This window comes from Pinus tabuliformis, chromosome 6 (genome assembly GCF_031772625.1).
Source record: "Pinus tabuliformis cultivar Carrire ecotype Pingquan chromosome 6, CPIR1, whole genome shotgun sequence".
Classification (NCBI taxonomy): domain Eukaryota; kingdom Viridiplantae; phylum Streptophyta; class Pinopsida; order Pinales; family Pinaceae; genus Pinus; species Pinus tabuliformis.
This window is the reverse complement of record NC_142292.1, coordinates 1399006420-1399032091: the sequence shown is the minus strand read 5'-3', so window position 1 is coordinate 1399032091 and position 25672 is coordinate 1399006420. Positions and strand designations below refer to the sequence as shown.

Genomic DNA, 25672 nt, shown 5'->3' with positions numbered 1-25672 from the left:
TTTGCCATATCCGCACACTACATAGCAGTGCAGGTGGCCGAGCTCTTCTTCAGAGAGGTCTTCAGGCTATATGGTCTTCCTAAGACCATCATCAGTGACAGGGACAACTGTTTCATGGACGGGTTTTGGCAGGAGCTTTTCTGGTTGGTGGGGACGGAGTTGACCCCGAGTACCAGTTATCACCCACAGATGCACGGATAGAAGGAGATAGTTAACAAGTGGCTGGAGGGCTACTTGCGTAACTATGTCAGTGGGCAGCAGCGAGCATGTCTGAAGTGGTTTCATCTAGGGGAGTACTACTACAACACTACACATCACATGTCGATTGGTATGTCACCATTCTATGCTTTGTATGGATATCATCCTTTATTTTTTGCTGATGTGATGTTTGGTGCTAGCAAGGCTCTGAGAGCCAAGATTTGAATCCAAGAGAGTCAGGATGTCCTCCGAGTTCTCAAGGATAATATGGCTACAACGTAGAACTAGCAGAAGCTGTATGCTGACAGGGGTTGGGTGGAGAGACAGTTTGAGGTAGGGGACTTGGTCTACCTACGATTACAGCCATACTGACAGTTGTCACTGAAGCAGAAGGGAGCTGATAAGCTCAAGCCCCGCTTTTATGGGCCATACAGGGTGATACGCAGGATTGGACAGGTTGTGTATGAATTGGAGCTGCCCTAAGGCAGCAAGATTCATAACGTTTTTCATGTATCGTGCCTGAAGAAGGCATTGGGACAGAAGGTGACAGTGACAGATGAGCTGCCACCCACGGATGATGAGGGCATTTGGTGTTGCAGCCAGAGGCTATTATTGATACTAGGGAGAGGCAGCTACGGAGCAGGACAGTCCGGGAATTTTTGGTGAGGTGGAAGAATTTACCGGATGAGGATGCCACTTGGGAGAGTGAGAAAATTTTGCAGCATCCATCACTTCAGTTGCTTGAGGACAAGCAACATTTTGCCGGGGGAGACTATAATATTCCTAATTAGCCATGGCTAATTGGAATATTCGATTTTGCTCAATTTTGCCTTTTATAGTTATTTATAAATAAAAAAGTGAGGAAAGGGGGACATAACTCACTTTATGAATAAAGTCACTCCCTAGTAGCACAACATTGTAACTTAAAAGGGGAGCCAAAGGTGCCCAAGGACCACGTAGAGAAGGGGCCCACATAGACACTTGGAGGGACTGCGCAGATGGAGAAGGAACACGTGGCAAGAGAGAGGCTACGTTGGAGGATGTGGGCCTTAGAGTTTTGTGAGAGGCCAATGCTATAAAGGATAGAGGAGCCTCCTCATTTTGATCATTCGATTATGTTGCATTTGAGCTAGTCACTTCGACTTAGAGCACGCTGGTTGTTTAGCCTGTCTACAACATTGTTTAGTGGATCGAGTGTCTCCATTCGGAGATCTCACCCTTAGCCCCAGGGGACTTCGAGTGCCTGCTCGGGAAAGGTAGTTTCATCAGTATTTTGCAGGAGGAGTGATTTCTATAGTTGAGGAGGAGCTGAGTATTTGGATGACTGCGCAGTCTTGAGAGGGAAGGACGCAGTTCTTTTGGTAGGAACTCTGGATTGGGTTTTTGTGGAGGATTTGAGCTTGGAGATTGAGCAAGGGATCAGTGCTTGCATATTGGAGGATTTTGGCAGAGTTTTGGGTAGAGTTTTGGAGGATTCTCTTCAGGGGCGGCGCAGAGCCTTGAGGGATTGCTTAGATCCTCAAGGGGATGATTTTCGGGGGTCAGCTATTCTAGAAAAGCTTTCTGGTCTTTTATGGGTTTATTGAGCAGAGGATGATTATAGAGTTTCAACATTTTCTGAGGAGGGGAACAGCCCCAAATCCTCATTTGATTCCAGCAGTAGCAGCAGCACGGCAGTTCTCTGGCAGTTTGGACACAGTTCAAAGAGAGGCCATTTCTTTACCATTCTGAGTGTGTTTCTTCACTTGCCTTGTGCAAGTCGAGGTGCTATCTTTCTGATCACCTCTTGTACTCTTTCCATTACTCAGTATAATAAAATGGCTTAGCATTTCTCTCTGCATTTCTCGAGTATCTACTTATATGTAATATCCCTTATCAGGAATATACCCCAAACACAAGCAAACTCCAACTAGTGGGAGGGCATTTACCAGATATGTTGCCTCTAAAAAGAGGACGAGATCTGGAGGCTACCTGGCCTTTTCCAGGCTCTGTCTAAGAGTATAATAGAAACACACAAGTGGTATAATAGCCGAGAATGCTCACACAGATACACAAGTGGTATAATAGCCGAGAATGGCACCTCTACTTGCACAAGGAAAGTGAAGAAATACACTCAGAATAGCAAACGAATGGCCCCTCTCTGATCTGCGTCCAAGCTGCTGCTAGAAATCAAACGAGGATTTGGGACTGCTCCCGTCCTCAGAAAAAGCTGAAACTCTGGAATTGGACTCTACTCAAGAAACCCAGAAAAACCTAGAAAGATTTTCTAGAATGGCCGACCCCCGAAAATCACCCCCTTGGGGTTATATGCAGTTCCTCACTGCTCTGCGCTGCCACTGATTAGAACCCTCTGAAACTCAGCCCAGAACTCTGCCAAACTCCTCCAATATGCAAGAGCTGATCTCTTGTTCATTCCCTCGGCTCAAATCCTCCACAAACCCTCAATCCAGACTGCTCCCAAAAGGAACTGCGTCCCTCTTCCAGTGCTGCGCAGTCCTCCAGAACACTGATAAAACCACTGCTGAAATGCTGAAGATACTGCTGCTGAAATGCCAACGAAAATACCTTGCCCAAGCAGGCACTCGAAGTCCCCGGGGCTAAGGGTGAGATCTCCGAACGGAGACACTCAATGCACTAAACAGTGCTGCAGACTAGCTAAACAGCCAGCGTGTTCTAAGCCAAAACAACTATCACAAATGCACATAACCGAATGATCAAAATGAGGGGGCTCCTCTCTCTTTTATAGCTTCTTCCTCTTTCAATCCCAAAGCTCACCTTTTCCTATGTGATTCCCCTTTTGCCACGTGTTCCTCCCCTCCTGCGCAGTCCCTCCATGTGTCTGCGTGGGCTCCATTTCCGAGTCCCCCTTTTGGCCCCCTTGGCTCTCCCTTTAAGTCACAACATTGTGCTACTAGGAAGTGACTTTTATTCTAAAAGTGAGTTATGTCCCCCTTTCTTTATTTTTGATTTACAAAATAACTATAGAAGGCAAAATTTGGCAAAATCGAATATTCCAATTAGCTGGGGCTAATTAGGAATATTACAGTCGCCCCCGGAAAAATGTTGCTTGTCCTCAAGCAACTGAAGTGATGGATGCTGTAAGACCTTTTCATTCTCCCAAGTGGCATCCTCATCCGGTAAATTCTTCCACCTCACCAAGAATTCATGGACCGTCCTGCTCTGCAGCTGCCTCTCCCTGGTATCAGTGATAGCCTTTGGCTACAATAACAAATGCCCCTCATCATCCATAGGTGGTAGCTCATCTGTCACTGTTACCTGCTGCCCCAATGCCTTTTTCAGGCATGATACATGAAACATGTTATGAATCTTGCTGCCTTGGGGCAGCTCCAACTCATATGCAACCTGTCCAATCCTGCGTATCACCCTGTATGGCCCATAAAAGCGGGGCTTGAGCTTTTCAGCCCCCTTTTGCTTCAGTGACGACTGTCAGTATGGCTGTAATCGTAGGTAGACCATGTCCCCCACCTCGAACTGCCTCTCTACCCGACCCCTGTCGGCATACAGCTTTTGCTGGTTCTGCGCTGTAGCCATGTTATCCTTGAGAGCTCGGAGGATATCCTGACTCTCTTGGATCCAAATCTTGGCTCTAGGAGCCCTGCTGTCACCAAACATCACGTCAACAAAAGATAAAGGATGATACCCATATAAGGCATAGAATGGTGACATACCAATGGATATGTGATGTGAAGTATTGTAGCAATACTCCCCCAGATGCAGCCACTTCAGCCATGCTCGCTGCTGCCCACTGACATAGTTACGCAAGTAGCCCTCTAGCCACTTGTTAACTATCTCTGTCTACCCATCCGTCTATGGGTGATAATTGGTACTTGGAGTCAACTTCGTCCCCACCAACCGGAAAAGCTCCTGCCAAAACCCGCCCATGAAACGGCTGTCCTTGTCACTGACGATGGTCTTAGGAAGACCATGTAGCCTGAAGATCTCCCTGAAGAACAGCTCGGCCACCTGTGCTGCTGTGTAGTGTGCGGATATGGCAAAGAAATGTTCGTACTTTGTCAGTCGGTCAACGACGACAAAGATACAATCCTTGCCCTGTATCGTGGGCAATCCTATGATGAAGTCCATCGAAATGCTCTCCCATTTCCCCTCCGAAATGGGTAGTGGTTGCAATAAACCCGCGGGATGGCTCATCTCTCCCTTGTTCCATTGGCAAACATCGCACTCCTTGATATGCCGGAGTACGTCCTCTTTGAGGCCCTTCCAGGAGAACCTTTCTCTAATGGCTCTGTAGGTTTTGGTAAACCCTTGATGGCCTGCCAATGGTGAATCATGTGATGCCTGGAGTATATTCTTCTTGAGCTGAGAATCCCCAGTCAAGAAGATCCGATCCCTGTAATAGATGATCTCATTGATCACCTTGAACCTGTCATCTGCCACCTGCCCGTCCAGAATCTCACATGAAAACCTGTCCTTAGAGTACTCTACTAAGAGTCGAGCCCTCCAGTCTGTATCCAAGCTCATAAGAGACAACGTGGTTGGTCTACATGAAAGGGCATTTGCTACCACGTTGTTCTTACCCATGACATACTCAATGTCAAAGTCATATGCTTGGATCTTACTGATCCACTTCTGCTGCCTCTCCTGCAACTGCTTCTGCTCCAAAAAGAGCTTGAGGCTATTGTGATCAGTCCTCACCCTGAACCTGTTCCCCACCAAATACTGCCGGTACTTAACCAATGCATGCATGATGGCCAACATCTCCTTGTCGTATATAGAATACAACCTCTCGTGCGGAAGGAGCTTCCGGCTCTCAAAGGCTATAGGGTGACCTCCTTGAATCAATATTGCGCCGATCCCCTCTCTCGATGCATCACACTCCAAAACAAATGGGTGCGTAAAATCTGGCAATGCAAGCACTGGGCAGCTGCTCATAACCTCCTTGAGCCTGTCAAAGGCTCGCTGCGCTGTATCTGACCAACTGAATGCCCCCTTCCTCGTCAAATCTGTCAGGGGTGCAGCAAGATGTGAGAAACATTTGACGAACTTCCGGTAGTATGTAAAAATGCCAATGAATCCTCAGAGTTCCGTCACGTTTCTCGGCTCCAGCCAATCTCTGATGGCCCTAATCTTCTCCTCGTGGACCCTTACTCCGTCCACTCCAATGATGTGTCCCAAGTATAACATCTCCGTCAACCCGAACTCACATTTGGAGAGCTTGGCATAGAACTGTTGCTCCTCCAAGATGCGTAATACTGTCTCAATATGCTGGATATGCTCCTCCCACGTCCTGCTGTAAATGAGCATATCATCAAAGAACACCAACACAAACTGCCTCAAGTGACTACGGAAGATGTGATTCATGCAAGACTGGAATGTAGCTGGGGCGTTGGTTAGCCTGAAGGGCATCACTAAAAACTCAAAGTGCCCATAGTGACATCTGAAGGCGGCCTTGGGAATGTCCTGCTCCCTCACGCGAATCTGATGGTACCCTGATCTCAAATCAATCTTTGAGAAGAACTGTGCTTCCCTCAACTCATCCATCAACTCATCGATCCTGGGTATGGGGTACCTGTTCTTTAGTGTCCTCTTGTTCAGGGCCCTGTAGTCAATGCACATCCTCAATGTACCGTCCTTCTTTTGCACCATCACCACAGAAGAAGCAAAAGGACTCGTGCTCGGTCTGATGTTCCCAAGAGCCAGCAACTCCTGAATGGCCCGCTCTATCTCGTCCCGATAGGCCTTGGGATGCCTATAGGGGGTAGTAATCATTGCCTGTATGCCCTGCTCAAGCTCAGTAGTGTGCTCAAACCCACGGTCTGGTGGTTGACCCGGTGGAATCTCTCCAAATACTATGGCATATCAGTCAAGGATGGACTGTATCTCCGGGTGCACTGTCTGCCCTGTAGTCCCTGCCTCCGATGCAGCAGCTCTACTGCCCACTCTGTGTCTCCCTTCCAGAAAACTGCCTCCATCCGATGAGCCAAAACAGTCTGAGGCGGATATGCATGCTGTCCCCATATCTTCTCATGCCTCCCTGTCTTCTCATCATTCCACTCCATCTCTAGGGTCTTCCAATCCATCGTGACCTTCCCTAGAGTGATGAGCCATTGAACACCCAGTATCATGTTGGTGTCCGGAATATCGACCACGAAAAAGTGGTCAGTCAATGTGTAGGTGCCCATCGTCACTGAAAGCTTTGGAACATATCGAGCACATGTCATGGTCTGATCTCCTGGGACCAAGACTGAAAACCTATCAAAGCTCTCTGTCTGTATGCCTCTCCGCTCAACCATCTGGGCATCGATGAAGTTGTGGGTCGCCCCACTATCAACCAAAACTGACACTAGTTGGCCACGCACTGTCCCTCGTACGCGTAGCGTTAGATACTTGGGAACTCCTCGCAATGCGACAAGGGCCCCTCTGGTGGGTGCAAAAGCTGCATCACTTGCTGCTGGCGGTGGAGGTGGCAAAGGTCCCTGTCCATCATGGCTATCTCCTGCCTACACACCATCCTCGTCATCCTCTTCTCCACTGCCCTCGCAGAAAACCTCAATGAAATGTGCCTTGCCAGCAGCACATCTATGTCCTGGTGCCCATGGCTCCTGACATGTGAAGCACAATGGCTTCTTCTTCAGCTCCCTCTTGACATGATCGTCAAACTGCACACGTCCTGGATTCCCCTTTGGAGGTGGAATCCTCACATCCTTCCCCTTAGACTGGAAAGTCTATCTCTGGGGGTAAGGTATCCAGGTCCTGGGAAAGACATCCTGTAGGTCCCGGGTCCTGCTGATAGCATCCTGAAGGGTGGTCGGTCTAGCGGATTTGACTAAACCCCGAAGTGGCTCTGCTAACCCCTCAACATACATATAGATCCTCCGTGCCGTGGATAGATCTGGCACCATCACTGAGACCCTCAAGAAATCTGCAATGTAGGTCTCTGGGCTCCCTGTCTGTTTGAGCCTTGTGAACTCAACAAAATGCTGCTCTGGATCCCTTCGATCAAATCGCTTCATCAATCTCTTGGTGAACTCTGCATATGTCGTCACCATGGAGTGTCCTAGTGTAACCATCCCATGAAACCACCAATCCTGGGCCTCACCATCCAAATGCAATGTCGCCACCTTGATGGCCTCTGTCTCCGACATCTGGTTAAGCTGGAAATAAATGTCTAGCTTCTCCACCCAAGACTTTGCCGAACTGTTTGATGAGCCATCAAATGTAGGCAAGTGGAATCTACTCGCTGCACGGTGGGTGTCACCATCATGATAATGTCGGTACCCTCTGTGATGGTCGCGGGGTCTACTATCCTACTGGAGCTGAACAAAATCACGGAATGAGAGGGCTTCCCTGAACTCCTGCCCATAGGCCTGGTACTCTGCAAAATAATCACCCATGTGTCCAGGCTCTGCCTCCTGCTGGGCTACGGCCCCCGTGTCTACTCCTAAGAAAGTGGGCATGGTAGAGCGTGTAGGGGCATGTGAGGCCACCTGCTGCGTAGTATCACGCTGCTCTGGCAAATGGTGGGATGCACCCGATCCCTCACCAACCTGGAAAACCCATGGGCTCTCACGCTGTCTGGCCTCTACTGCTGTGAATCTCTGCCCCATCACCTCAATCTGCCTCGACAGATCCTGCACTGATTTGAGGAGCATATCCGCAAATCTCTTCCCGTCATCATCTGCCATTGGAGCCTCCTGCTCTGCGTCCACCACCGGCTCCTCTTGTTCTGCGTCCACCACCAGAACACAGTCTCCCTCTTCATAGGTATTCTCCAACCTACGCCCAACGTCTCTGTATCTCCGGCCTCTGTAACAGATATAGGGTTTCTTCCTCGGTGTCATAGATTGCTAGCTCCACAGGCTGAGCCAGATCTATGCTCTGATACCACTGTAATATCCCTTATCAGGAATATACCCCAAACATAAGCAAACTCCAACCAGAGATGGACTGGGAGGGCATTTACCAGATATGTCGCCTCTAAAAAGAGGATGAGATCCGAAGGCTACCTGGCCCTTTCCAGGCTCTGTATAAGAGTATAATAGAAACACACAAGTGGTATAATAGCTGAGAATGCTCACAAAGATACAAGTAACAATGGTACTATATATATCAAATAAACCATAAACAGATACACAAGAAATGCAGAGAGAATGCTAAGCCATTTTATTATACTGAATAATAAAATGAGTATAGGAGGTGATCAGGAAGATGGCACCTCTACTTGCACAAGGCAAGTGAAGAAATACACTCATAATAGCAAAGGAATGGCCCCTCTCTGATCTGCGTCCAAGCTGCTGGGAAAACTGCTACGCTGGTGCTGCTGCTAGAAATCAAATGAGGATTTGGGACTGCTCCCGTCCTCAGAAAAGCTTTCTGGGTTTTTCTGGGTTTATTGAGTAGAGTCCGAGTTTATTGAGTAAAGTCCGATTCCAGAATTTCAGCTTTTTCTGAGGACGAGAGCAGTCCCAAATCCTCGTTTGATTTCTAGCAGCAGCAGTAACACAACAGTTTTCCCAGCAGCTTGGACGCAGATCAGAGAGGGGCCATTCCTTTGCTATTCTGAGTGTATTTCTTCACTTGCCTTGTGCAAGTAGAGGTGCCATCTTCCTGATCACCTCCTGTACTCATTTTATTACTCAGTATAATAAAATGGCTTAGCATTCTCTCTGCATTTCTTGTGTATCTCTTTATGGTTTATTTGATATATATAGTACCATTTTTACTTGTATCTCTGTGAGCATTCTCGGCTATTATACCACTTGTGTGTTTCTATTATACTCTTAGACAGAGCTTGGAAAGGGCCAGGTAGCCTCCGGATCTCATCCACTTTTTAGAGACGACATATCTGGTAAATGCCCTCCCAGTCCATCTCTGGTTGGAGTTTGCTTGTGTTTGGGGTATATTCCTGATAAGGGATATTACATTATATTCCATGTATACATTATTGTATGTTGCACTACTGTTATCTCTTTGGTTAGAGTTTGCTTGTGTTTGAGGGATATCTCTGATAAGGGATATTACAGGACATTTCCTTAGCAGTCCCTTTGCTAGCAATGTGACACACCACGTGATCCTTGACTCCATCCGGGATCATCCTCTTCGCCTTCGCCATCTCAGCTCTATAGTTCTTCAGCGAATTTGCATCCGTAGGGACAACTACCACATTATCAACATACGTCTTGAGGGCATGCTCATCTAGAAGGAAAGTCATTCTAGCCTTCCAAATGGCATAGTTGGAAGCCCTGTCCAACCTGTCCTGATCCCTCAAGCCACTAGTTGCCATATCCTCTGAAAAATGTTGAACAACTCCCTCTTTCTCCCTACTGTGTAGCTCCTAGGCTGACTTATGCACTCCCTAATGGAGCTGGTAAGCTGCTGCTCCTCTGTTGCTCAGGAAATGAGAAATATTGATTTCCTCGGTAAGAAATCATTGAGGAAGTATTCCCTCACTATGTGATCTGCTTCTTCCTTCTGACAACTTTTTTGCCCAACACTCAACTTGCAGAAAACTGCGTCCCTCTATCTTTGTGTGGCTCTACGTAGCTCCCTTTGCCTTGGCAATTTTTCAATCTGGCAGTCTTACCTCTCTGTTGGCTCACTCAGAGAGAGACACCCACGAAAATATAACCCTCCTGGCTAGAACTGCACAATCCCTCAGGGGATTCGAATTGTTGCTTGCTGCAGCAAGTTGGCCCTTGCTTCAATGCTAGATCTGCTCTTCCCTATTTCACATCAACAACTCTGATACCATGTGAAAATTCCTAGATCTAACAATTTCAGGAATCTTACTGCAACCAACTGAATCTACTTCACCTAGATTGTAAATTATATTACAAACTTATTTCAGATTTCTTCTTGAAACATTGAAGTAAATTAATGAAGCAACCTACACCCATTAAATATGATTCTGAAACATAGAAACTAAACAAGGAAAATAGAAACACATAGGACACAATTATTTTTGGACAAATGTCCCCGGAAAAACCCAATGCAGGAAAACCGGTGCAACAGCTCCGAGGGTTTATTATTATTAAGTAGTAGCAAATTCTGAATACATCACTGAATACCTAACATGGTTATTCAGTTACAGAGAGAAATACTGGCATAAGCTTTGTGAGTTTACTTCACACAATCACTGAGAAAAAGTCCCGGTTGTTTCAGCTGCTGGATGAGGTGCCCTTGGTAGGCACTGCGCTATCTCTGCGTTTCCTCTACACTGTCCCAACGTCAACCCTTTCAGGCACTGCGTCAACCAGCTGGGGAATCGATTAGTAGCCCAGAGTCACTGCTCTCAGCCTCCTGGTCTCACACCCCAGTTTCCAGCTACTGAAACTGACCCTCTGCTATGACTGTTGACTCTCTCTCTCCCTCCGTGCTGGTTCTGCGTGGCCCTTCTGGCCCTGCATCAAGGCTTCTAGATCACTCACTACCTCTCTCTGCTGATGTATCTCCAACTGAGAATCTCTCTCTCCAGAAGTTGCTATCCTTGCCCCTCAACTGCAAGAGATCTCCTCAATTGATTTTTCCTCCTAAGAACTTCTCACTTCCGAAAATCGATTTTCTCAATCTCTTTGTGTATTTTCCAAATGACCCTCAAGCCCCTTCTTATATCTTCATGTTGGACAACCAACAGTTTAGATTAAATTATAATCAAAGGCTCGGGTCTTTTTGGCTTGATCTGTGTCTTTTTCTAGAAGTTTCACCCTTGAATATATTAATACCCATTAACATTTTAATTTTCCTGAGTTTAGACTTAGGAACCCCATTGAAAATATTAATTATTTTAATGAATTCATTTCTGGGTTTTTTGGAATACCTGTGCCCAAGCCTCCCTACAAAATTTGAGGCTTAGAGCACATCCGATGCTACCCCAAATCAACAAGAAGATGGGTGAGGGAGCACATGGCTGGCTCAAGTGGCGGAGAAATGGCACAAAGAGCTAGTTGGTGGCTGCAAGGGGCTGCCGACTGAGGACCATCTTGGAGAAACAAATTTCTCCTAGGGATATCACCCACAAAATGGTGGGTAACAGAGACAAGGTAAAAGTTGCAACCACCACTTTATTCAAAAAACTCAAAAGCTTTTAATTTTTGTCTTAGTTTAGGAATTGTTTTTTTAACAATAATGAGTACATTCTATTAGGCACAATTGGTAACTTCATAGAAACGGTTGCCACTATTCTACCATTAGTAGAACTATTTCATAAATGCCACACGGGCCAACATGTCTCCAGAGACTTGAACCCACGTCAATTGGGACACAAATTGTGAACCATACCACTTGAGCTAAGTTCCTTTGGTATCTTAGTTTAGGAAATTTACTAGTGTTTTCAGATTTTTATCATAAACAACAAGATTATTTATCTTGGGATATAAAAAAAAGCTAAATCTAAGCCAACGGTTGATTCTTTGAGTTGTAATTATTATTTGGATATCTTTACACCTTTGTATCAAATGATTTATTTGCAAATTTGTGTATTTTACTGGTTATTATTGAACAAATTTGCAACATTCCTCCAGCCTGGATTCCTAAAGCGTGGAATTTTATTCTTCCTAGGGTTATTGCTAGATACCTTAGGATTCCTTTTGGTGTTCTGTCCACTGCAGATATGTGTGATTGGTGTTTATGTATATTTCAAATGCATTGTTGCAATATAAAGATCCCTTTGTTGGTATATCTTGACAGTTATCTCCAGAATCCTACTTCCTTCATATGTTTACTGTGTCTCTTGTTTGCTTCCTAACTGTACTCATATTTAAGTCATTAATAAGTCACATGTCATATTGATGAATAAGGTTTAGTCATGAAGGTTAATTAGCTCCTTAGTTATGTCGTAGCGGAATGATAGGTGGTTGTACAGGACCCCGGTGATTGTCTCTTTCATGAGAGATCATTGTCAGTGTATCTTATTATTACATATTGAATAATATTCTCTCTCTCTATGCAACTTTGATCTGTGTAACTGTATGTGCATAATAAAATAAGAGATGTTACGGGAATGCAGGCATAAGACTTATGATGCATAAAATGCCCAAAATCTGGTTAAATGGAAAGATCCTAAAAGGATTAAAAAAATGTAGCAAACATTTCTTTTATGTCTTCTTTTTCTAATCAGTGTACTAAGTAATCTAATGCACAAAAAACATCATTATTTGTTTTCCATGACTGTGTGCTTGTTTTACAGGATGCCAAAAACAAAGAGATCGATGACATTCTTATCCTCTCTGGAGATCATTTGTATCGTATGGATTACATGGATTTTGTTCAGGTTTCCCGATGTTTAATATATTAACTTCTAGATGCATTTCTTTCACATAGTTGTCTGTTTATGAGCTTTCAATTTTGTTAAGAAAATTACATATAAAGCCCTATCTTCTAAAACATTTTATTTCCATATGCAGAAGCACAGAGACAGTGGTGCTGATGTTACAATTTCTTGTATCCCCATCGATGACAGGTATGATTGGATTGCTAATTCATGCTACTTTTATGTGATAGTAACTGGTATTTTTATTGTAGTATGTTCAAGGGCTGACATAGCTTATTAAAGAGAAAATTACAATTCTGAGAATTAGCTAATTATCTTTACGTGTGCATTAGTGAGGATGGCTGTCACATTTAGTATTCAATTTGTGTGACGCTGTCCAGTCTTAAACTCAGTAACTATTGTCCTTACCATGGTAGAATTTTATTAATTATAGCAGGGGTGGAGGGCATCACCCACATATTGCTTTGCTGTTCCTTTTGGTTTCAATATATATATATATATATATATATAGAAAGAAAAGAAAAAAATTATTTTAACGTCCACGAGGCTAAAGATAGCGTATGGGACAGATTGCTTCATCATCTGCTTGATGTATTTGGCCTTTTTTCTGTGAAGCTTCAAAATAAATGCTCCCAGCTTCTCGACAAACCCCTCGCTAAATAGATTATCCCAAGAGCTAGCTGCCAACATATCTGCATAACTTTCCCTGTTGTCTTTGAAGGCCTCACATTCTAAAATGAAATGTCTTTCAGTTTCCACTTTTCCGGAAGAACAAAAAATGCATACTCTTTCCTCCCACACTTCCTTTGGCCTTTTCCAGCGCCCTGTTTCACAACGGAGTTGGTGAGAATTAGTTCTTAACTGATCAATAAGAATTTTGGCTCTCCAATAGAGATTGGCCTCTATGTATGCTTTTGATTGATGACTATGAATGGGATTAAACACTTCAATATAGTGATTTTTCTTTCTTCCTAGCTCCTTATCCCAAGTAGTTTGTGGAAATTTTCCATAACAAAAGCTTTTATCTCTTTGCTGTTTATGGGACACACGTTCAAGCAAATAACCCTTTTACTAAACCATTTTTTATTTTGCTGCATTCAAATTTTTTTGCTCTTGCACAATCTATCATTAAAGACAACCTTAGGCCATCTACCCTCTTCCATTTGCTCAATTTTTTTTAAATACCTTGTGACTCACACCATAGCAATTGCTTCAATAGGAGTAGTCCTTGTTTCACTTAACAAGATATCATAAGGAACTGTACTTTTAATCTTAAATTTGCTTGTAATCAAACGCTTCTGAATTTTCTCAATTTGTCTCCACTACATGTCGGATGTACTGCTAGCCCATAGTTCACAACCATAGAGAATCACCGGAATCACTAGAAGCCCAAAGAGAGTTTGAGTGGTTTTCCAGTTCCATAACTCTGCCTCTCTACACCTATTTTGAAAAGCATAAAATGCTTTCCAACTCCCCAAAGTTCTTTTCTTTCTACAACCATTCCAGCTTAGATTTTTGTTGAAGTCAATTACGAGGTGTAATCCACAACTTCTTCCAGAATGTTGCCTTCAAATTAGAACTTATGCTGGTTATGTTTTCTTTTCTTAGAGAAGATCACTACTTTCGTTTTACTGATATTGACTTGCATCCCCTCACTTCTACAAAAATGCTCAAGGGATAGTAAGTGCTCTTGCAAATCAAGAGCCGATTTAGCAATCAGAATAAGGCCATTTGCATACAAAAGAAGCCTTATAACAAACTTGCCCAAATAGATACCATTACCCCCTTGCGAATTTAACCACTCCTCAAGCTTGTCGATATATAAACCAAAAGGGTAGGAGACAGTGGGCAACCTTGCTTGACCCCGATATTACTTCTAAAACTTTCAGAAATGCCTGCTGAAGTTCTGATTTTGACTTTCACCTTTTCATACAGCCTATGCACTGCTGCTCTCAAATGTTTAGGAACCCTAAGTTCTTCCATTCTGTGCCAAAGCTTATCCCTAAGAACTGAGTCTAACACTTTTCTGAAATCAACAAAGCAACAAAAGACTTCTTCCTTTTTCTCCCAAACTTTTTCAATGATGTGCCTTAAAGTTATAGTTATACAATGATCAACTGTGGAATGTTTAAGTCTAAAACCTGCTTGCCCTTTAGCACGCTTATCTCTTTCTTTTGCCCACTTGCTAATTTTGTTTTCTAGCATGCTTCCAAATAGCTTTGCAAACAAAGGGTTTATCATGATGGTCCTATAATTGGAGGGATTATTGACGTCACCACTCTTGAAAAGAGGTATTGCCAGACTAGTTGTCCAATCTGTGGGGAGCCCTTGTTGTATGATGTTGTTGAAGATTTTTGTAATGTGAGGTGCAAGAATCTTTGAGCCCCACTTTAGATATTCTGCTTGGAGTTCAGCTAAGTCTTTTGCTTTTCCAACACCAACTTCTTGATACCCATCTCTACCTCTTGTACCATGAAGAGTTCAATATCAGTGTTGACCAAGGGGGGAGGGTCAACCTTGGGAACCTGCTCATAGAGTTGTCTTGCTTCTATTTATTATTTTTAATTTCATATATATAAAATTATGCTTTTATTAAATTGTATTTTTTCTTTTATCTTTTGAATATTTATATTTTTGATTTAAAATAAGTTGTTTTAATATTTTTTTAGAATTTTAATGTATTTTTTAAATATATATTTAGTGTTTGGTAAATTATATGTTTAAGTGTTATTTTTTATTTTATTTTTATATATTTAGTTTTTTTTTTTAATTTCTTTGAAAGGTTAACCTGGGGGAGTACCTCTTGCCACCCTCTTTCCACCACAACCCATTGTTAAATACAATGTAGTAAGTCAATCATTGGTTTACTAATTTTTCATCATATCCCTTGAACAATATATTATTCCCATCCAATGGACAAGATAGAAAGGCAGTAAGCCAAACATTCACGTACTGCATGATGCTTAATATTTGCATTGTGGATTGGGGTGGAAGGGGAGTAGCATGGGGAGAGTGTAGGGAGTAGCATGGGGCAGAGTTTGGGGGAAACTAGGAGGTGGGGTGGGGGGTGATCCCAACATCACTTCCTTCTCGCTTTGTTGTATTTTTTTTAATATGTCTCTTTATTTTTTTTTTTAAATTAATTTTTAAATATATATTTTTTTATTTCCATTTTTCTTCTTAGTTTTCTTTTTTAAGTTAAACCCATTTTTTTAATGTATTTTCAATTTTTATTTACGGACAATAAAAAATTGGTTTTTAATTTCTTTATAAATATTTTTTTCACTTCAAAAACTTAGCTATAAACATTTTTAATATTTTTTCTTTAAAAAATTAATAGAGACCAGGGAAAAACTATTTTTTTAAAATTTCAAATGTATTTTAATAAAATGGTTATTATTAATTTTTTAAAATAAATATGCTTTTCCTCATTTTGTTTGTTTGTTTTGCTATTTTTTATCTTTTTTTGGATGTTTTAAAAACCGTTGTGATTTTAAGCCCCAAAAAGAGGAGGGTATTACTAATAGCATGTCTTTTCGATTTAAAAGTTCATTTTAAGAGTTTGATTGTAAGGGTACCAATTGTCAAGGTCATGAGTCTCAACTCCCAAAGAAGTTCAATTTTTGATCTTGAGAGAAGAGTGGGGTGCCATTTTTTGATTATGGGGTTGACTTTAAGCTTTTTGTTGCAATAATGTATGTTGATAAGGCCATCCTTTCAAATAAGTTGTAATTTTACCCTTAAAAAAGTGTTGTTGGTGCTACTTTTTGATTTGGTTTGATTTTAATGTTTTTATTGGAAACATTAGAGAGCTATTAAGACCATCGTTGCAAAAGGTGCTTATTTTAACCCTAGAAAAAAGGTGGTTTAGAGGTTGATTTGGTGTTTTTGACTCCAAAATTTGAGATTTTAGTGCTAGGATTTTTCATCTTGAGGTTATAGTTCTCGCGAAATTGGTAATTTTTTTAAAGTGAATTTTTCTCCCAAGATGATCTTCATAACTCCTGTACAATAATTTTTTGTTAGTTGACAACATTTTTGAATTATCTTCTTAACTCTTCACTGATTTGAGTCTGCATGCTATAAGCAAAATAGTTTATGACTTTTTTCCTCTTCATTAGACTATTATTGATCCAATATGATATTTCAGGGTTTTCAACTTCCTAGGGTTGATTTCAAGGTCATGGGGGCAGTAATTTCCATTGATTCTCATTGTATTAGTGAATCAATCCCACTCCACTATCCATACACTAATGATAATATCAACACTCAATTTCCTGCCCTCAACTCAATTGAAGATGATGGATATCTCCATTGATCTCAATCTCTTCCTTTTACTTTTCAAAATGAGTCAAAAAAGTAAAAAAATGGATTTTTATAGGTGACCTATTGTTGAATTTGCAAGTTTTTCCACTGAATTGCGATTTTTTGAATTATTGCGACACGTTTGACGTTTGAAAGAATAGTTATCTTTTTAGGCGATAATATCGTCAAGCTAAAAGAATCATCATGTATTGTGATATTGATGGTATATTGCTGATATTTACAACAAAGGGAAAATCATAGTGAAGGAGCGTAAAAGTGAAAGATACAAGTTTTCTCTAGATCTCACATCTCTAATACAAGTATGTTATCAATATGAAGGGATGAAAAGACTCTTTCCTCTCTTTCTTTATATGATAGGTGAGGGATGCCAACAATAATAAAGCAGACGAGGTCCACATGTAAATGATCTAACTAATCACTAGATAAGTTTGCATGTGAAGTGCTCCAACTCTAAGTAACACATTTTAAGCTCCAAGGTATGCACATCCATCAAGACAAAGGTGATCACTCCACAAGAAGTGTCCAATCCTTCTCCTCCAAAGGCTTCCATTGCTCCAATGCGGCCTCCTAAACCATATGCTCCTTTGAGTCCACCCCACCTACTTGAAACACTTTTCAACCTAGGTAGCCTCAATTCAAGTACAATCCTTGATGCAAGCAACAACGCATCCCCATGCTACCTAGGGCTCAATGCTATCCTCCTAGATGCTCAATCCTCCTCCAATTGAGGTATCCTCCCGAGGAAGTAAGAAACCTCCATGTGAATGTCTTATGAAGGAAAGCCACATAGGTCTTGAAACTTCTACAGAATTGTGCCACGTAAACATCAAGTCAAGGAATATAAATCCATGAATACATTATCTCCAATTGTATATCTGTTAGTTTTTGGTAGCAGCGGACAGGTGTTCTAGTCTCTATGGTGTTTAAGAGGCTTAGGAATACCACATGATATTTTTCTCCAAGACCTAGAAAATATTTCTAAGGAAAATGACTCAATTAGATTAATTAGCAAATTATTAATTATTTTCCTAAGTCAAACTTAGGAAAACTGGTTAATTAAATCAGATTAATTGAGGAAAATCGATTTTGCTGTAGAGACTTCCGGAAAAGTCCCTTGATGGGGTGAAGATGATCTTAGCCATCATTTGTGATTATATCGTGGTCATTGGTTGCTCAATGAGAGATTATAAGAACAAGTCGATGGGGCTTTGGAGAACACAACGAAGACACTCAGTGGTGCGATTTGCAGTGAGAGCAAGGGCATAAAGGGATACACCAACAACAGAGTTTCTGCAGGGAGATTGAGGAGATAATTTCCGGAGAAATTCTCCATAGTGATTCCAACATTCTAGTGACAAGGAAGGAGGCTAAATTTATCTGTAGAGAGGTCGTACCAGGAGATGCGAATTATCCAGTGCGCATAGTTGGGAAATAGATCAATTTCCAATTGTTAGAGGAAGTGTGAGTTGTTCAGTTGAGTTGTAGGTGGAAGAAGGAGTTGCAAGAACGATTTTCCTGTGGCAGTACGAGTTCTAGTTTGGGCTATGCACATTTCTAGTTTTCCCAGTGCACAGAGCAGGGAAGAAGTGTGAATTTCGCTGAGGAGGCTGATTTTATTTTGTAGAGGAAACTTGGGTTTCCAGATTGATTTTCCAATGGAGAAAACTATATACTGGAGCTTTGCCAGTGAGAGGAAAGCTCATTGTATTTCTTAATTTCGCTGAAATTTAATTAGAATAAAACCCTCATTTGCAGAATTGGTTTTCCCTACATTGGGGTTTTCCGAGAGAAGTTTTGTCCAAAAATATTGTGTACATTTTGTGATTGGTTTTCTATCAAAGTTTTTACAATTTATTTAATCGGTGAAATTTGTAGTTGTGTTTTATTCATTATTTGTAGTAAATAATTTGTTGGGACAAATAATCTGTTTAAAGATAGGAGAATAATAACCAGATTAACTGCAAATAGAATTTTCACATAGTATTAGAGCTGATCTAGGCACAGAGGGTTTGTAGGAGTAAATCAACACAAGGCACAGGAAGAGAAAGCCGAGGGTTTTAACCTAGTTCGATTTCTTCAGTTTATTCTCCAATTTATTTGAGTTTTGCAGATTTCTAGAGATGGTCGCAATAAGTTTGAGAGATCAAGACAGGTTGGATGGAGCGTCCAACTATGGCGTGTGGAGAGCCAGAATGGCATTCTTATTGGATGAGTATAGTTTGAAGGAGTTTGCGAGAATTTTATCGCTGTACCGACAGGTCCACAATAGCTGGCTGCCTAGAAAAAGGAGAATGCCAAAGAAAAGAGGATGATCCTTAATGGAGTCAAGGACCATATTGTTCCACATATCGTAGAGAAAGGCACAACAGAGTAGATGTGTGACGCCATAGTAAAAATATACCAAGATCCTTCCGAGAATAGGAAAATGATTCTCAAAGAGAAGCTGAGGACCATTAAGTAGCATAAGGGTGAGTACATTACATCCTATCTCACCAGAGTTCAACTTGCCAGAGATGAATTGGTTGCAGTAGGGGACAAGCCAAGTGATGACGAGCTAGTGCGCATAGCACTCAATGGGTTTTTCAGGGAATGGGGCATGTTTGTCCAAGTGATTTCAGTGTGAGACAAACTTTCAGATTGGGATCGCCTATGGAGTGATTTCACTCAGGAGGAGCTGAGGCTCAACTTGGTCAATGGCACTAGTAGTAGTGGAAAGGCATCGAAGGTGGAGAAGGATTAGGAAAACATGGCCCTCACAGGAAAGGGGAAGGCGAAGAAGGGTCCCAGTAAGGGACAAGGCTTGAAAGGAGAAAAGAAGAAGAAAGACTTGAGTAAGGTCAAATATTTTGGTTGTGGTAAGCATGGACACTATGTTAGCCAATGTCCTAACCAAAAGAAGGAAAAGAAGGGGAAGCAGACAATAGATTCAATGAACATTGTTGATTTTTCTTCTAGGATGGAAGATGAATTCTCTCTCATAGCTTTCCTCTCTACCTCCACGTCCACAGGTGTCTGGTACATAGATAGTGGAGCATAAACACACATGACGAGGGTTAGAGACTATTTCTCTAGTTACAAGGAAGAGGAGATGGACTTCCAGATTCAAATGGGAAACAAGACAAAGTGTACTCCAATTGGGAGAGGTACCATCAACATTCATAGGGAGTCGGGAAAAAATACCAATGTTACAGATGTGCTGCGTGTGCCAGGTTTGGGCATGAACCTGATTTCAATTTTTGCACTAAAGGATAAGGGCTACAATGTCTACTTTGTGAGGTAGGAGGTGTACATTAAGCACCAGATTTGGAGGAAGGTCAGATAGATTGGGGTTCAAAGCAACAAACTACATAACTTGTGGTTCAATTCTGCAAAGGTACTGATTAGCAGTAGCAGCAGCAGTGGCAGAGACTTGGGAGAGCTATGGCATAGGAGGATGGGACACTTGTATCATGGAGAGCACAAGTTTCTCAGGGAGATCGTGAGAGGGGTTCTAGAATTGAGCATGGAGCACAATGACATGTGCAGAGGGTGTGTACTTAGGAAGTTCGCAAACGGAACATTCCCAAGGAGTGATAGTAGAGCCAACTGTATGTTGCAGTTAGTACACTTGGATATTTGTGGCCCGATGTCCACCAGATCTATCAGGGTTTACGAGTATTTTGTAAACTTCAATCATGATGTTGAAATTGGAAGCTAGGGAGAAATTCCCTTGGCCTCCTCACACTTGCAATTATTATCACTTCAATTCCATCAAATGAGATATTAACTACATCAAGTTAGCCTCAAATTCATGGAGGGAAACAATTAATTTGAAATTAAATTCATGTCGGCTTCAATTATGGTCATTCATGTCAGCTCACCTCTATGGACGTGACCTTTAACACATTGAAACAACTATAATTACCCAACCATATTAGTCACTTTGGCATGGATGAAATCGGATTTCTCTGCAACTTCGTATGGTCTGAAATTTTGGATGGCTACAGGACTTCAGACTGTCTACAAATGTTTCGCATATGCCTCAGGTCTCATACATCCGCTACAAGGTTCTTGTCACAGGCCTTCTCTCTCTCGCACTACAACTCTCTCACATAGCTACAAGTCTCGCATTATAACACAGGACTTTCACTCTTGTTCAAGATTATGTTCTTGCACTTGCTCAGGGTCATACTCTCGCTACAAAACTTTTCCATGTTCAGGACTTTGACTCTCACATACTTGATGCTATAGGTCTAATGTTTCATGGTCTAATTCGATCTCATGGTTACATCTCTCGCTCTCTGTTCCACATATAATGGCATATGGTTTTAATAGCAATGATCTCGATCTTATGGCACTAATCTCGCATACCTATGAACTCGCATTCGTCCCTCTATAATGGTAAGACATTCACATGGTATTTCTCATTATATTAGCATAAAATCGCATCTCTATATGGTAAATGATCACACTTAGATATGGTATGGCTATGATCTTGCTCGAGTGTATCATGGCAAATTATCTCACATCCTTTGAGATCATATGTATGGTTCCTATGAATGATATATATACAATTTCATTACACGGTATGTATGCGCAGTATGTACAATATCTTTGCGTAGTATGTATGGAATCTCTGTGATGTAATTGATACATAGTATGCAATGTTATATGGCTTCTTTTGCATTATATTTTGTTGGCACCCACAATATATATTTACAGTGGTACGCTATTATATTATGGCTCGATATCTTGATGGATCACAATCAATGGACAAAGTTTTTCTACAATATATATTGCAATGATCTACGTGATAATAGTGAGACAAAGTTTTTGTCATTCTACAATGATCAACAAGAAAGTGAGAAAGAAATCTATGTCATTGTTATCATAACAGTGACATAGACAGTGATATCTATACTTGTGGCAACAAGCTTGTGATAGTGTCTTTAACTCAATGCAATGATCCTTATGTAATTCAATATCTTAGCATGATACATGATGATAGTAGCTTTGCCCTTATGATAAGAATGTCTTTGAGCATGATGATTGATGATAGTGACTTGTTATAAAAAGGATCTCTATGTATGATCATGGTAGAAACAAGAATGTATGGCAGACATGTGCTTGATATTCTTGGCTTGATGAGGATCATGAATGATTCCTGGTTGGCCTAATATGTTTGAAGTCTCATTGCACTTTATATCTCAGCTGAACAATTGATGATTATCTAATAGAAGAAGAATTGGATTTAAGGTTTTCCCCCTTGTGGGGTTTTTCCTTGGCCTCCAACTAAATCTTGGTGTCTCTATTTGTGAATGCCTTTCTTCTGATGTTCCTTTTATTGTTCTGCTATAATATTGATGATATTGTTCTTTCTACATAATTGCTAGTGATGTGATGATGTTATGGGGTGAATATATATATATATATATATATATATATATATATATATATATATATATATATATATACACATGACTACTCCAGGAAGACCTGGATCTATTTTTTGAATACGAAGGATGAGGCCTTTAGTCACTTCCAAGAGTTCAAGGCTCTTGTGGAAAATATGATTGGCAAAAAGATCAAGGTGCTTCGTACGAACAAGGGAGGCGAGTATACAAATAAGGACTTCATAGGGTTCTATGCGAAGCAGGGCATAAGGAGAGAGTGGACAACTCCATACAACTCTCAGCAGAACTGGGTTGCAGAGCAGAAATACACAATGACTGTTGGGGCAACAAAGGCGATGTTATATGACTAGGATATGCCCAAGTTTCTATGGGTAGAGGCATGTAGCACAACAGTGTAACATACATAATAGGATTACTCACAAAGCATTGGGGAAGCTAACACCAGAGGAGGTCTTCCCAAGGAAGATGCCAAAGGTCGGGCACTTTAGGATCTTTGGCAACATAACATAATGTCATTTGTTGGATAATAAACACACTAAATTAGATCAAACTGCAAAGAAGGGATATTTCGTTGGCTACAAAAAAACATCCAAGGCATACATGATCTACATTCCTGGCAGTAGGAGGATCATCATGAGATGGGATGTGAAGTTCCAGGAGGAGAAAGCCTTCAAGAGATCTCGCGAGTTGCCAACAGATGATCAGAGTGGGCCAGCAAAAGCTCCAAGGGTTGAGCAATAACTAGAGGTGTAGTCACCAAGACACCAGAGTACTAGTATAGTTACCAGCATGAGCACTAGCTCAGGTGTAGGAGGTCCTGTGAGTTCACAACTAACCAAGCAAAAGGGGCAGGATGAGGAGCATGAAGCTCCAAACCACCACCAATATGAGGAGTAGAGAGGTGCTTCAGACATTGAGAGATGCGTAGGAGTTCGTGGGAGCTCCTAGGCCGGGCACCAGAGAGTGAAACCAGCTAGACAGGTAGAAGGCATTGGCGATAGAGGTCGTTGACATGGAGCCTTCCAATTATGATGAGGCTGCACAACATGAGGTATTGCAAGATTCCATGGTGGAAGAGTACAACTCCATCATGATCAATGATTTATGGAAGGTTGTGTCTGTTACCGCTCAAACTAGCAGGAGTCCTAGGAGGGGATCCTATAGAGCAACTACTAGGTCAAGGGGCAAAAATGGAGTGATAGCCCATTGTCACCTCAGCTAAGACTCCTTGCTCTTTACGGACTTTCACTGATGGGAGGAGACCCAATATAATAAGGATCACTATAATGAATATGTCAATGATAGGATGAAAGGTGATCCCAAAAGCCTATTCACAAGAGAGGCTCAAATATGTGGCTTGCTTGCCAGGGAAGCAAGGTGAAAGGCTCTCTAGGAAGGGCTAGGACGATTTTAGGGGCTAGTGTTTGAAGGTATGACTTGCAAAGGAGATTCCTAGACCTCAAAATCATTGTGGAAACTTGGTTTCTAAATGGTCTTTGAAGGATTAACTTTGATAAGAAGTGGGACCACATAGGACCAAGCAGACCCAAAATTAGGTCAAGGGTATGGAGTTGATCACCCAATGAGGGACTTGACCTAATTAGGGAGGAGAAGAGGATCAAAGAAAAATTTTCTGAGCTTTGAATTCAATGATCCTAATGAGGACACTAGCCAAGGGAAGACTGGGGAAAAAAATGGTCCTTGAGTTAGGGCTTGCTATATCTTGAGATTCCACCGTCGAATATGCTTCAAATTTGGAGGGCCTCTAGAGAAATTCTTGGCGCAGTTGTGGACCAAAATTGAAGTTTTTGGATGGCTAGATTATGAGATAATTGATGCCCTAGGTGACCTATGTAGGCTAGGCTTAGAAAAAGAGGGAGGTGAAAAGATTAAGCATTGAAGGTGATCATCTATGGACGATTAGTGTCTTGTCCTTTGGGAGAGATGGAGTCAAGGAGAATTTATGGTTTGGAAAGAGTTCACCCAACCAAGGAGGCCTTAGAACAACTTCACATGGCATTAGGGCATGAGAGCAGCTGCTTCAAGGATTTTATACTTCGACTTGCAAGAATTGATGACTTATTGAGATGTATTTATCACAAATTATCTCTAGGAACATTCACCCATTCATACATGGCCCATGACATTATGCAAAGCTATAAAAGATCACAGTTTCCACTAATTCGTATAGAAAAACAATAAATTTTAGACTTGTATAGCGAAAATCCCAGCAACATTCATGTGATCGTAAATAAGCATGAAAAGATCACTTACATGTACAAAAGGGTATATCCAATCATCGAATTATGCCAATAATGAAGCTCCAAGACAAGAGAGAGATATCCAAACATCAAAATTCATCCATAACATCCAAACTCATCCTCCAAAGGGATAGTGAAAATATTACAAGAGAAAATAACCTAATCAAGTGATGATGAGAGAATGAATCACCTCTCATCTATTTATACAATGTTTAATGAGTTCGATTTAGCTAATTTGGCCTAATTTAGCCCCTAAAATAAAATAATGTGCATAATAACAATACTTTTAGAGACAAGCCCACCAAATAGCTCAATAATACAAGAGTAAGCCTCTCAAGAGGGTCAAATGATCAATAAAGTGGGTCGATGGGCCTTTGAGGAGGCCTAATGAAATCCAAGGGGTACCATTATGTAGAAGTGGACTCCAAACATAGTGAACAAGGGGTTGGCCCCTTGTTTTCCAAACAAGAACCTGTGGTGCTCCCAAGTGGGTGTGGGGGCACAAGGATGTCCTTATGGGTCTCCAAATGGATCGAATTTGCCTGTAGACCATCTGTTAGGGTTGGAGTAATGACATAAGCCCTCCCTCTGCAATGGGAGGCATCCTGGAACATCTGCCAAGTGTATGTTGCAATTGTTGGGCCGACTGGGCAAACCAAGTGCATCATCCTCATCCGAAAGGTGGAACACGAGCAATTGATGAGTACTACTTGGGATCCATGAAGTAATATATGCTATGGTGGAGGCCCATGGTTCTCAACGCTCACCCTACAAGTGCCAATGTGGCCCTTTAGAGGGCTAGGACCCCATATAGGGAGACCAAACCCCAAATGAAGACCCACATCCAATCCTGCATAAGATCCAATGCGTCATGTTTTCCCTCCAATAGAACAAGTCATTCTAATAATCAAGTAATAAAGCTTACTGGTCATCGAATCAATGGGGCACTTCATGGTGGCATGCCCTTCCATAGCGGGCTTTGGCATGTACAAGTGTCTCCAAGTTCAATAGGGGGTTAACCAAGGACCCTATGTCGATTTGGGGTAGCATTAGATGTGCTCTAGCCATGAAAATTGGTGGAAAGGCTAAGGCACATGAGATCTCCAATACCTAGAAAGGGTTTGGGCAGATTCTAAACAGTTTGGGAGATATTAAAATAATTAATATTTTTAATGAAGTCTCTAAGTCTAAACTTAGGGAAATTAAATATTAATGTGAATAATATAAAACTGTGTTAGAATGGTCCA

The 25672-nt window shown here is 41.7% G+C and overlaps 1 protein-coding gene across 3 annotated transcripts in view; it reads left to right on the top strand.

Moving 5' to 3' along the window:
- The window catches only part of LOC149263877 (glucose-1-phosphate adenylyltransferase large subunit 3, chloroplastic/amyloplastic-like), a 461146-nt gene that overhangs the window by 180499 nt on the left and 254975 nt on the right, over positions 1 to 25672 (top strand). For all 3 annotated transcript variants that reach the window (XM_089426745.1, XM_089426747.1, XM_089426742.1), the window contains 2 exons: positions 12362 to 12445; positions 12579 to 12634. In XM_089426745.1, the coding sequence (XP_089282871.1) occupies positions 12362 to 12445; positions 12579 to 12634 (140 nt within the window). The remainder of the gene's footprint in view (positions 1 to 12361; positions 12446 to 12578; positions 12635 to 25672) is intronic.